Source organism: Centruroides vittatus, unplaced genomic scaffold (assembly GCF_030686945.1).
Source record: "Centruroides vittatus isolate TY-2023 unplaced genomic scaffold, ASM3068694v2 contig_817, whole genome shotgun sequence".
Classification (NCBI taxonomy): domain Eukaryota; kingdom Metazoa; phylum Arthropoda; class Arachnida; order Scorpiones; family Buthidae; genus Centruroides; species Centruroides vittatus.
Genome location: NW_027122532.1, coordinates 669,046 through 683,548, shown reverse-complemented (window position 1 = coordinate 683,548; position 14,503 = coordinate 669,046). Strand labels below are relative to the sequence as shown.

The 14,503-nt window shown below is 33.4% G+C and overlaps 2 protein-coding genes across 3 annotated transcripts in view; one reads left to right on the top strand and one right to left on the bottom strand.

The window, feature by feature from the left end:
• The first annotated feature begins 5,161 nt into the window (after positions 1 to 5,161).
• The window catches only part of LOC136982232 (tripartite motif-containing protein 2-like), a 46,254-nt gene continuing 36,912 nt past the window's right edge, over positions 5,162 to 14,503 (top strand). The window contains exon 1 of one of the 2 annotated variants that reach the window (XM_067278686.1): positions 5,162 to 5,267. In XM_067278686.1, the coding sequence (XP_067134787.1) occupies positions 5,199 to 5,267 (69 nt within the window). In that variant the 5' untranslated portion in view covers positions 5,162 to 5,198. Of the gene's footprint in view, positions 5,268 to 5,529; positions 5,601 to 14,503 lie in introns of those variants that run through there. The other variant, XM_067278689.1, reaches the window with a different exon arrangement.
• On the bottom strand, positions 8,214 to 9,585 carry LOC136982237 (putative ankyrin repeat protein RF_0381). Its single transcript, XM_067278696.1, has one exon. The coding sequence runs from the start codon at positions 9,430 to 9,432 to the stop codon at positions 8,215 to 8,217; it is 1,218 nt and encodes a 405-aa protein (XP_067134797.1). The 5' UTR covers positions 9,433 to 9,585; the 3' UTR covers position 8,214.

The window sequence follows — 14,503 nt, the reverse complement described above, 5'->3', positions numbered from 1 at the left end:
ATTATACGAGGACACGTCACGTTACGCAGCCTGAACGTGTATTATTTTATTAAATTATTTACAATAACTTAGCAAATGCCACGTTCTAATTTCATTAAAAGATGATTTTAACGATTTTCTGCTTTCTTTGATTTATATATGTTACAGTCAAAACCCGTTTTTAGTTAGAACGCGTTTTAACTAGTTGAAACTAGTTTACACTGGATGTCTTTGTTAAAACCCGTTTTGTCTAGTTAAAACTAGTTTTAACTCAAATTCATTTTTGACTAGCAGTAAATTCTAGTTTTAACTAGACAAAACGGGTTTTGTCTAGTTAATTTACTGCTGTACATGTTTTGATTTTAGATAAAACTAGTTTTAACTTTTAACATTAGTTAGAACTAATTTTAGCTACATAAATATGTTTGAGGGAAATAAATAAAGTTATGTGTAGTGATTCGGGGAAAGATGCCTAACATTATGCTTATAAAGGAAATTATAGCGATAATTTGGGTTTTGGAGGCCTCTAACGAAAATATCGTATTGTCGAGCATGTTTTTCAAATAAAACTTTGGAGTATATGAAAAATAATTGCATATTGTGTTTGCAATGACGACTTTTTTACTGTCTGCATTTTAGGCATCTCACCCGGATACTTAGGGTGAGATGCCAAATGCCATTAGGGTAAGATGACAAATATAATTGCATAAAATTAATTTTCGAATATCTTAACCAAATTTAATTTATTGCATATGTAGTACAAAGTACTTCGTAGTAAGTATAACAGCACAGTGTAAGTATTGTTAAGTTTCCGCCCGTTCTAACGCGCTCTATAGCTAGCCGAAAGCTTTTTTCAGTCCAAAAACCTTTTTGAGCAGTCCTTATATAATTTCTATGCATATCCTGCAATAAAACGAGGAAACAAAAATTTATTAAAAATAGGCATATTGGAATTCAATTAACAAAAAATAAGCATGTTACCCCCATGAAAAATGTGGCATCTTTTCCATTTGTCGGGGTAAGATGCCTACGTTGTACGTGTTGTAGCGTGTCTGATCGGGATCGGCGTTAGCTCACAATGGAAACTTTAGAACCTTGACTACATCGCACATTAATTGTTTTACGCAATTTTTAATAAATTCTATTTTAACTTTTAAAAATGATTCTAGAAACATTTCTCAACAAAAACTTCGTTCTTATCTTGCTTTTACCTTCTCGGATGTAGAAAATGAGGTAACGGTAGCCAACTACAGCTTTCCGCACTCGATATTGGCCCAACGATTCATCGTACAAACACGTGACAATATCTGACGTCACCGTTTGAAAATATCAAAAAGTAGGCATCTTCCCCCGTTTACCATCTTACCCCGAATCACTCTATATGTTGCAGTCAAAACCAGTTTTTAGTTAGGATGCGTTTTAACTAGTTTATACTGGATGTTTTTGTTAAAACTAGAATTTACTGCTAGTCAAAAATGAATTTGAGTTAAAACTAGTTTTAACTAGACAAAACGGGTTTTTAACAAAGACATCCAGTATAAACTAGTTTCAACTAGTTAAAACGCATTCTAACTAAAAACGGGTTTTGACTAACATATACAACAACGCGACACATAGAATTTCCCATAGAAAGTCCCGAGAGGACTTTCTATGGGAAATTGGCCCCTATTTAGGTGTTACAAACATGAAGAAAACTCGGAAGACTCCACGTTGGTGATGCTCGAACCCACGTGCTCCATCAGTTTTATCCATTCCGCCATTGGTGAACCCGTTTTTATTCTTCACTTAGTTACATATGTATACTTAATTAATTAAAATTACGCAACTTAACAAGCGAGAGTTATTAAGTTTGCATTGTTTATCGTTCATTTTGTGCTTCACACACATCACTGAGTCACCAACGTGGTTCTCGAATCATGTAAATTTCTTTGCATGAATTAACAATTGCTGAACTATGGCTGTGAAATTCAATATTAAACTTTTTAATTCCTTTTTTATGAAGATTTCACTTAATAATATTTATTCATAACGTGTTCTATATGTTCTATATGTATGGATGTTAGTGAGTGTGTTTGGGAGCATAAGTTTGTTCACCCAATTTCAAGCTTAATAACTACTGTGCTTTTTATCAAAATTTCTGAAATTTTGCAAAGAGGTTTGAGTGTTAGGTGGGTTGAAACTATTAAATTTTGGTAGTTAAAGGTCGAGGAGGGAGATAGAGGAGGTCATCTGTCGTATCTCAAGTGGGGTCGGAGTTAACGAAGACTTTACACGCTATTATCATTTACAATTTTTTAATAAAACCCATCTCCACCTTCAAAATTAAGCTTTTTTTGCCATTTCATAATAGTTAAAAATATAAAAGGTTTTTAAAATAAGAATATCATAACAGATAGAGCCACCACAATTTTAAGTTATTTTTGCCGGGAAAGTTACGCAACACGTTGCTGAATTTTTCTTATACATGACTGTATTAGACCACGAGCTCTATATATTTGAAAAACCTTTGACCTTTATTAATTGTTCGACCGATGAATCACGAACCTATCGTTCTGCAAATACCTGAAAACATTTCGTGCTCTCGTCATTTACGTACTGAATCATTACCATTGCCACGTGTTCGACATACACTAATAAAGGGTTAAATCAATTCACAATAATCATTCCAAAAGCTCGAAGACGTGTGAAATTAACTACACGAAAACCAAGATGGAAAACTACGGTACCATACTTATGGTAAGACTGCTCTCATTTTACAAGTAATTTAAGAATTTTTACGTTATAAGTGAATGATTTATCAGTAGAAGTAATGTTTGCTGGATAAACACTAATTATAAATCATGTTTCACTATAAATATTTAATATAACCACCATGAATATCTAGCAACGAGTTGCGTAACTTTCCTGGCGAAAAAGGTCAGAATTGCGTGTGGCGCCATCTGTTACGAGATTTCATTAAATAACTTTTTAAAACTTGTAAATGCTAATAACGAATAGAATCTTTATAAAGTCCAATTACACTCGACTTCCTATATCTACCCACCCCGTCGACTTTACCCCACCAAAATTTAACAGTGTCGACCCCCCTAATATATAAACCTTCCCGCAAAATTTCAGAAATTTTCGACAAAAGACGCAGGAGTTATTGAAATTGGGTGAACGAATTTGTGCCACCCCCACACACTAACATCTATACATATCAAAGAAAACACCCCCAAATTTTTGGCATTTCTCGATTTTTCAAGGTCCCAGAATCCAAACCTTTAAAAATCTTTGGGGGGTTTTTTTGACCGATTTCCAAACTCTAAAGTCATAATTTCACTGTTAAAATGCTTAGAAATAGAAGAATGTCTTGAAAATGTGATGGAAATTTTTATACGACTTGTGCTGTTTCTATGCAAGTCATGCATCTCTGCACACAATTAAGGATGAATTATAATTAATACTTGAAAGTTTTAGAACGTAAGAAGCATAAACAAGCGTTTTCAGCAGCATACACTAGAGCATACATTAGAGCATACATTTTCACCAGCATATATTTTTAACAGCATACATTGCAGCATGTATTTTTAGCAACATCGAAAAGAACTGTGAAAATTTATAAAATTAATTTTAATTCTTTTATTTTCACGTAAACAAATAATAATACTCTCGGAATCACTCTATCATGAATTTTTCTTGATGTTTTCTTTTGTCTTCGAAGTAAGTGAAGTCAGCATTACTGACAGCTTAACTATTCCGGATGCATGCATCTTTAATTCCTTAATCATTTTCTGTAAAACAAACTTAACAACAGAGTAAAACACTTAAAAGTTTCAACGAAAGCTGTTCAATCGAGTAAATCTTATAATTAAATGGATGTAATGGCAACATTATTCGGCTCGGAATTGAGTGGTTCAATGCACCTATCAAATGCTAATTCGGTCCAGCCCATTGTGTCACGTGATGCTCGATTGCCATGCCCCAAAACTCGAACCTCTCTAGCGAAATTAATCAATAATAACCCGTGGTACGCGTACCCGTCAGTGTTGCTGCAAGTCTACGTACCGGATTATCAGGGGTATGCAATTGAAATTATAAAAATATTTACTTGTATAGCATTTACAGGTGGGCCTACACCAGGGTATTAACATTACTAGGGCTCTAAATATGTATATGTATATGTATCACTTGTGTATAAGTTATAGCCAGTATATGTATCACGTGTGTATGTAAAACATACACACGTGATACATATACTGGCTATAACTTACTCGGGCTATAATACATATACGGTAAAACCTGTTCAAAACGGAAACCTGCCAAACCGGAAAAGATATTCGGTACCGTGCGAGTCCGATTTACACACCAGAGTTTTATTGCATACACACCAGAGTGTAAAATCTATGTATCTTATGGCCTAGATTCTACGTACAGGCCCATACATGTGCTTTAATTAAGTATAGGTTGCATACAGGTTATGTAAGTAAACATTTAGACATATTGGTAGATTAAAAGCTATGGGGCCTACTCTACGTAATTTTATGACATCATTGTCTGAGAACGTCTACTTGTATCTACAGAAATTATGATGTAAAATTGCGCAATAATTATCCCCGGTCTCGGGAGGCCCCAGGCATATACCTCGGTCCCTATCTACCACTGTATACGTGGTAAAATCAATGCGAATATACCATAGAATACGACCATGGCCGTAGAGAGCTTGTACAAGTCCGGAAATAGAGGGCCCATTTTGCTTTCAGCGGGCTCCTTTAGCCATTGTTTTTGAAATATTTATTAATGAAAAGCATATTCTGTTAGTAAAAATACGGTAGCCCCCATTACATCGCGATATATCAGATGCTACGATATAACGAAGGGACTAACCGTGGCCTTAATTTTATAAGGGTAGAAACCCCCAGGTCGGGGGAACAAACTCCAACTCCCGTTTCGATGGCCCGAATACTATTCTTAAACAGGTCGTAAAATATAGAATTTTATAATAAAATACTTAATAATTCCCATAAACAAGCAAACAAACAAAAAAATTCGATTAGAGTTTCAAGGGTTGTCCGACAGCACCATCGAATCTCCCGACAAAATCGATATCACGTGATGTCTGCACAACACGTGCTTTTATCAATATTCATCTGGTGACGTCACGTATTTGTCAATTTGCAGTCGGTTCATTCATGTCATGAATCATTCCCTCTCCCCCCATTTTTGGTGGATTTTTCGACATGTTTTCTCTAACCAAACAACCCTTGAAGTTTTTCTGTTCTCCATGTTTTACCGACGACCTAGAAGCGGTAGGTTTTAATTAATAATTATACTGTCAGTTCTTAAAATACGCATTAAACTACGCATAAATTAATCCTCAGAGTGTGCTTTAAGGTATAAAAGATCGCACGTGAGGCTGGGGCTATATAAAAAAAAGGGTTTTTTTATAACCGTCTCCAGTTGTCTCGAGCATGCTCATTGGTTAACTGCGACTGGCACGAGCTGCAGTTAACAACGTTAGTATATATACAGTGTATATATACATATATATATATTATAAATCACGTCACAAGTGTTCGTTACAGATTTCATTGATTACATGTGTGAATTAATTACATTTTAATTAATATAAAGATGGAAGGGTGAGTATAAAATTGAAGGAAAATTGGTGTTAATTGACAAAAATTATAGCTATTATAATACAGCATTTGTTGTAGGGCCTAAAGGCAAAATAAGTCTATAATATTGTAGATTCTATGGGCAAAAATATGTCTATAATACTGTAGGGCCTTAGGCATGAATAAGTCTATAATAGAGCATCTATAATAGGGCTTACAAGCAAAATCCTATAATAAGTCAAGTTTTAAATTCAATATTTTATTAATTTAATTTGATATATTTAATATATTTTATCCACATAGTAATTATATAGACATCATTATTTTAAAAAGTGTGGGCCTATATAAGCCTATTTTGTATAGAATAATATAATAAATCATAAGGAAGTTAATTTTAAATTAAAATTTAAGTAATTGTATGGTATTGTTATGCTTTCTATTTATATTTTTAATTATTTTATTTATTTATTTAATTTTTTTAACATTTTTTTTTAAATTAAAAAATAATCAAATAAAATATAGGCCTAATTATAATAAATGGGGCTTAATTATAATTAATTTCATCAATTATTCCTTTAATTTAATTCCATTTTAATCATGATATTCATTAAATGTTTTGGTTCCTTTGCCATTTCTTTAGATTAAAAATTACCATCATCATATGCTTTTTAGGAATTAATTTTACCATGATTACATTTATTATTTTAAGTGATTCTTCTCAAATTTACACTGAAATATTTTAAGTTAATCACTAATATATTTCCTCTACCATTTCTATCAAAGCTACAATATATTCACGACTACTCCTTCATTTAATTCTCCTTTTATGGTAAAAAATCCAACGTGAAATTCACATTTACCATAAAATTAATCATATAATTCTATTGCCAGACCCTTAAGACATAAATTTAAAGCATGTACAATATAATTTCCATAAAATTGAACTCCCTTTTGATGGAGGAATAAATCTTATGCTAATTATTATTACAATATTTGTTATAAAAATGTAATTTACCATAAAATTACCATAAATTTTATTCATTCGTACAGCTTAATTCCTTCGAATTACTCATTAAAATTAATTACAGTCAAAAACCTCTGAACAACGGCCATTTTTTTACGTTCTCGTCGGTGGCCGTTGTTGAGAGGTGTCCGTTATCGCAGGTTCGACTGTATTCCCATTTTAGTTACGTTACTTTCTATAGTTGTTAGGTAGTGTTTACTGATATTACAGTTTAATTTATTTTATATTGATAATTATTCTATAAAATTTCAGCAAAATATAAATCAATATAAACCCTTTAAACCTCTCTCTATATAGGCTATATATTATTGAATACCTTAAAAACAATTATAAAATATTTAGGAAATCCTGAGTTTTGTAACAGATCAAACGACATGGTTACAAAACAAATTTCTCGTTTAATTAATGAGAATTACTAAATAACTTTTTAAATAAAATTTGAAATGATGTGAGTCACGTCAACATGCTACAATAATGACGCAATTTAATGCGTCATAGAAGCACGCGCGAACTCATCGTAAAGTCCTTCCTCCATGTTCGTGATATGTTTGGTATTGATATATGAGTTATGGAAATTTTCGTTAAAAAGAACGTTTTTCTCAATAATCAGTCGATTAATTTGTTTATTAAGCGTATAGAAATATGTGTTCGTTCGTGTGTCTGTCTGTATTTAATATTACCAAATCTTTGCGTTATTAACGAGTGTTTCTTACTGAATCTCTATGGAAATGATAAACTGTTTCAGTTCTTAATTAATGTTAAACAAAATCCAATAGTTTTTAATATAATTAAATGAAATTCAGTGGCGTATTATAGCTTCATGGGACCAAGGCGAATTTGAATTTGGGGGCCCCATTTACAGTACTTGGGCCTCCTAATTCAAATTCTTCAGACATTTTTCTTGGGGGAATATTTTCTTATAAAAGATTGGTTTGAGGTCCCCTATTGATGGGTGCCCCAGGCAATTGACCAGGACATTTTGCTATGCCCGATATGCCAGGACCCTTTTCTCAGTTCTTGGTCGCTTCTATTTTGGGTCTGAAAAACCCACAATGGGTATAGAGAGAAAAAAGGCCCTTATAGTACCCACAGAGTGGAAAGAGTAAAAACAATAAAAAATTATATGCACGTGGGCAGGTCGAGGGTATAGGATTATACACCTCAATTACTTTTACGATTATAATTTTTGTGGAATGGATTCCAGGGGAGGACAAGTGCCCATTTGTCTTCCTCTGCGGACTCCCTGTGTACCCTATACATATATATTGCAAGCAACACGTGGGCAATCTGTCGAGGAAGGATTCCTCCCAGAATTACTTTCTACTGGAAATTGTCCCATTTAGGAAGTTACTAACGTGAAGAAAACCCAGAAAACTCCCATCCTGTTGGCCAGCCCGTTGGCCAGGTGCAAACCCACGACCAACTACAAGTATTCAGTGGTTTTAGTCACTCGTCCACTGATGGACACTGAAATATTTACTAGAAATTTTCAAATTGAATCATTGCCATTGCTCATAATTTATTCATACTTCATAAAATATTTATTCTATTATTAGCAAAAAATGTTCATTATAAAAATTAAGAATTTCGATTAATATTTTTAATCATTAAAGCTTAACTTTCTCTCAGTAAAAGTTTATAAATGTCCATCTTGTTTTTCTTGATCATTCGCTCTTCTACAATATCTAGAGCAGTTTTATTACTCTTGAGAGACTTTGCATGAACGTCGCAGCCGGCATCTAACAGTATTTTCACAATTCTTGTAAAACTGCTGTCAACAGAGCACATCAGAGGGGTGTATCCACCTAAGTTCTGCTTATTGATCTCGATTTCTGGATGCTTCAACAATATGGACACACATTCCGTGTAACCTCTTCCTGCTGCAATGTGCAAAGCCGTGTCGCCATTAGGATCTTGAGCATTCACGTCACTTCCTTTATCTAATAATCTTTTTACGATTGCGCAAGCATTCTTTTTCGCTGCGTAATGAAGTAGTGTACATTCGAATCGATCTCTTAAACCAGTGTCTACATCGCAATTCAAAATGGCTAAAGCCGTGCGGAAGTTGCCATAATTTATGGCAATGGATAATGGCGTTTCTCCTAAAAAATTTCGAGAATTAACGTCAGGTTTCCCGGATAAAAGAATTTCTACAACTTCTACATCGTCCTTCCTGCTTTTCGCTACAATATGCAGTGCAGTGTTGCCCCAAGTGTCCTTCAGATGAAGGTTACATCTCGGCACTAAATCTCTTAGTATATTCTTGATTTTCTGATGGGAAGTGTTCTTGTTAGAACAAAATGCCCTGGTTAATACGTGCAATGGCGTACTATCCGATATTTTATCTTGTACATTGAAATTCGTGTTGCGATTATCTAGAAATAATCGGATTATATCGGTGTTCATGCTGGTGGGGCTCATGCAAATATGTAGAGCTGTAGTTCCTTGGATGTTACACTTGTTTACATCAGCTTGAGCAGATATTAAAGCTTGTACGATGTACACGTAACCTCTTTTAGTCGCTTCTATCAATGGCACTTTATGAGAAAATGCTTCTTCAGCATTGGGATCAATTCCGTAATCCAGCATCTCTCTCACCTTGTCGATGTCATTATTAAGTATTGCTTCGTGAAATGTTGCCAATTTATGATCCATTTCCACAAAATCTAATTTATTCTGATTGGTCAGTGTCAAAATTTGGTTCTTCTTTTTGGAATGCAAGTTTTTTCGATTGTCTTTAGAGAGGATTAATGCCCTGTCTGTCCACGATGACGAACGTGAGATTTCAGACTTGTGGCTTGAAGATGGTTCCTTAAATTCCATGTAAGACATTTTGAGAATTAATCCCACTGCTGGTTTTTTCTGTAGAAGGGACTAGTTACTTGTGGATGCTCTTCAAATGGATCTATAAATTGACGCATGTGTTTATTACAGAACAATTGTCTTCGTAACAATGTCAACAATCAAGAACATTTCAGCATTTAGATATTTTTAAGACTTCGAGTTAAAGAAAATTTATTATGATTTTTTTATAAACAATGAAATACAATGAATTTTCTTCGTAATACGTAATGTTCATATGAATTATGCATTGACATGAGCATCTGCAGAGAATTATCCATAGAGGTTTTATTCCGCATCCGCGATGCCGTATATAGCATCGCGACACGTGGGGGATGCTTCCACGAGGTCTTTTATGGGAAACTGGTCCTTATTTAGATGTCACAAACGTGAAAAAATCCGGAAAATCCGTTGGTGAGTCGCGAGCCCACGACTAACTATCAGTGTTCGGTGGTTTTATCCACTGGTGGGCTCCAGGGAGCAAAACTTAGAGACAAATAATTACATCAGTAAATTTTTATTTAATTATTTAATTCTACGGGGTCTTGTCTTGTATTGGCTAGTTGGGTATGAGGTTTTAGGTTATATCGCCCCATTGTAAAGTGTGATGTAATTGTCTTGGAATAGTAGTTGTATGCGTTTTATTATGGCCGTTACACGGAGAATAATGTCTTTCGGGAGGTCTTTTAAGAATAACTGGCCTCTATTCTAGGCGTTACAGACGTGGTGAAAACCCGGCAAACTCCAGTAACCCACAACCGAACTCCCAGTGTTCAGGGAACGGAACCGCGTGGCCACTGGTGGGTCTTTTGGAGGTTTTCACAAGTAGATTATGAAATATAGTATTGCATCAATACAAAAAGAAATAGCCAGAGCATTCCATGGTCTAAGGTGTATGAATATATATCTGAATCACATTTACGACTTTAATTTGTGGAATTTTTTATTCGATTCCAGGGAGGGCAAGTGCCCCGTTCCCTCCTCTGCGGATAATGAGTTGCTTTGATACAATATTCTATATCTGCTTGTGAAACCCCTAAAATTAAATAATTAAATAAAATATTATTGATGTAATTATTTGTTTCCAAACTTTGCTCCTCCTTGGAAAATTTTCTGTTGACGCAAATGAATATATGTGCCCTGTGCATGATTATATGGAGAATAATGTAAAAAATGTAAATAAATTTTATGATGGACCGAGATAAAATTTATCTTAACGCTTATTGGAGAAGCAAAAATAAGAATAATGTAGCTGCTGTTGCCCTCAACCAATCGTGGTTAAGACAAACATGTTAATAACCAATCATCTTAATGAGTTTAAATATTTAAAATTGATGTCTGACATATCGCAAGGGACGACAAATGTATGTATATATGGATATTGATCTTTCTTATTCTTTTAACAGAATTCTTTCGTGGCCTCTAACAGTCTTTTTTTCATATTCATCATGGATTTGGTCATGTTTGCTAAGAAATGGCCCGACGTTGATCCATACGTATCATTATACACACGAAAATTTTTTGAGACGACACGAACTGGATTCTGGATCCCTCAGAATGGCAAGTTGGTATTTTTACCCCATCGATTATCTGGCTGTTCGCATTGATTGTGAAATAAGGATTATAGCTTCTACAAAAATTTATTATGACATAGTTTGAAGGCTTAACAAGTCTAAATCCAGCTTTAAATACAGAATGTTCACTGTATCTTGGGACTATTGATTGGTTTGGTTTTATTCTTATACGGCAACGCGACACATGGATGATAACTAAGGGAGGAATGTCTCCCTGAGGTCTTTTATGGGAAACTGGCCACTTATTTAGGTGTTACTAATGTAAAAAAGCTAGGAAACTCCACTTGACCAGACTATTGACGAGGCGCGAATCCACGACTAACTAGTGGTACTCAAGCCCACCAGTACGGAGTGGTCACTGGTGGGCATGACACTATTGAAGACAACTACGTGGAACAGAAGCCTACAAAAAAAAGAAAAACAAAGAAAAATTGGTGCCTAGGATTTTAGAACTGATATTAGCTATATCCAAATATGAAATCAGTTTTTCTCTATCAGCTCTATTTTTTTAGATCAGTGTTTATTTAACCTACAGCGCTATATGAAATGTGTAGAACTAATTCCAGTTGGTACAGTTCTAAATCGCATATGCAAGTATTGATTCCTGTATATTTTCCTTTTGTCTGCTACCCTTCTTCTCTCAAGAAGACAATCTTGTGTTTTGTCACGAAATTAGAGGATTCTTGGAAAAAATGGTCTTCTTAAATATTTTTCAGATGATTGGCGCCTATTTATTGACAGCTCAAAACGAAGTTTGAAATGTGTCCTTCTACACCAGCGGTTCCCAACCAGTGGTCCGTAAGAGCTAAAATATGGTCCGCGAAAGATTTAAAACTTTTATTCATTTTAAATTATTATTCCCACATTGATACAAACTGAATTTAATTTTTACTAAAAGTGTTGTTTTCTATTATAATAGTACTGTTAAAGCATGTTACTCTTGAGTTTAACGATTATGTATGTTAAAAGTTTTGATTAAAGTTTATTTTTAGATTGACACAGTTTATTTTTCTTAAACCTTGTGTTCCCTGCTAACAACAATGAAATCAAAGTGGTCCCTGGTCAAAAAAAGGTTGGGAACCGCTGTTCTACACAATGGGAACAAATTTGGTTCAATACCAATTGCTCACTCAACGAAAATGAAAGAAGAATATAACACCATAGCTTTGGTCTTAGAGAAGATAAAGTATCATGAACATCAATGGGTAATTTGTGTAGACTTAAAAATGGTAAACTTTCTCCTTGGACTACACCAATTGGCTACATCAAATATTCTTGCTTCTTGTGCCACTGGGATAGCAGAGACAAAACACACTACTGGGTTAGAAAAGAGTGGTCTAAGAGAGAAAACATGGACGTTGGAGAAAAAATGTCATTAATGACCCCTTAGTAGAACAAGAGAAAATCATCTTTCTTCCACTGCATATCAAGCTAGGCCTAAAGAAGCAGTTTGTAAAGGCTCTTGATAACAACGGATCATGATTTACATATACTGTATAGTAGAAAAAATTCCTCAGTTGAGTATAGAAAAAATTAAAGCAGGAATATTTGACGGCCCACAAATAAGACAACTCATTAACGATCTTGCCTTCGTAAATTCAATGAATGAAGCCGAGAGAAAAGCCTGGACTTCATTTGTTGCAGTTGTCAGAAATTTTCTAGGCAAACACAAAGCTGAAAAATATGTTGAACTGGTAAACGAGATGCTTAACAGTTTCAAATCTCTTGGGTGTAATATGAGTATTAAGGTGCATTATTTACACAGTCGCTTAGACCGTTTTCCTGAAAATTTAGGAGACACGAATGAAGAACAAGGTGAAGGACTTCACCAGGATATTAAAACTATGGAGGACCGCTACCAAGGAAGATGGGCTACGCATATGATGGCAGATTACTGCTGGAGTTTAAAAAGGGACTGGTCCAAATACATTTACGAAAGTCACGGAAAAGAAGCTTCCTCAATGTGTAACTATTTAGTTTTATCGATGACTTTTTTCTCTATTTTTGTATAGAATAATACTTGCATAATATAATAATGAAACTTCCATGTTTAGTTTTTTTTTATTTGAGCCATGGATTTAACTTAAGATATTGAAACGTGTATTTTGCTAAAATGCTATATCTTAAAAATTAGAGCTCCTAGGCAAAAGCTAATGCCATATTTGAATTCAGGGCATCAAATTCATATGAAATCAGCTCAAAATACCCCGGCACCAAAACCATTGTTGACCTTTGTAATTTTTCAACCACCAGTTTCTGAGATTTTAGCTTAAGATTTCTCATTCTATAGAAATTCATACAAAATTTATTATTTTGCAAGATTTTTACTTCTTTCGGAGCGTTTACAAATTAACAAAAATACGTTTAACTGATTTTTGGGCCATCCTGTAAAGATGAATCAAACTGACGTCATATCTTTAGTTTTACAACGGATAGATTCAAAAATTACCCTATCCAATAGAAGAAATCCATATACCAGTATATATTAACCTTGTATTCTGCTTCTTATTATAATTGTCGGATACAAAATAGAATTAATCATATTTATTTTTATAAACTAAAGTTAAAGATAATAATAAATTTATTTGAAAAGAACTAAACCAATTGCTATTCAAATAATAGTAATCATACTGACAATAGCGGCAAGAAAATTAATTTCGTACAAAAGAAATACAACTACAATAACAAAAAATAATTCTGAAGGACAAACATATACAAAATTATATACAGAAGACAATTTGTAAAGGGCTTATTTTCCATTATAAGAAATATATTTTTCCTACCGAAGTGTTTAAAACGATTATTTATTTATTTTTGAAATTATTATTTGACAGCCAATAGACAACGCGCATTTAAATTTTTAAATACTCGAATCTCATTGGTTCATTTTGAAATTTTTCGCCAGCCAATAAAACGTGTTTGATTTAGTGTTGAAAATTTTTATTTTTAAAGATTATTTTATTATTAATATTAATTTAATGAATATTTAAATGCAGCTTCGTAATTAATTTTACTGGGCAAATATTTATACAGTAACAAATGATTTTTAAATGAATTCAAGTGAAATTTTATTACATATTTGTGATCAATAGCAATTAACTAATTACAGTATTTTTCCTTTTATTACAATTAATGATAGTGCTTGAGTAATAACAGTTAATACTTAATTATAGAACCTTGTCTTTTGTTCATAGAAACAAATTATACAAATTTTTTTCTAATGAAATTTTATTTAGAAATTATTTCTAAGAAAATAAATTGAACTAAATAAAAAATCATTTATTTTCTATTTATATCGATCAGAGGAAATCCCTCTGTTTTTTTTTCTACTAATCTTTCACAGTAGGACGCGACGCGACACACGCGAAGCGATACAATTTTTTAAAAATTGTTCTTATGATATAAATTATTTTTAGCTTTATTTTTAAACTGCAGAATTTTAATTTCTCTATAATATATTTTTACTGAATACTTTAAAGGAATTTCTC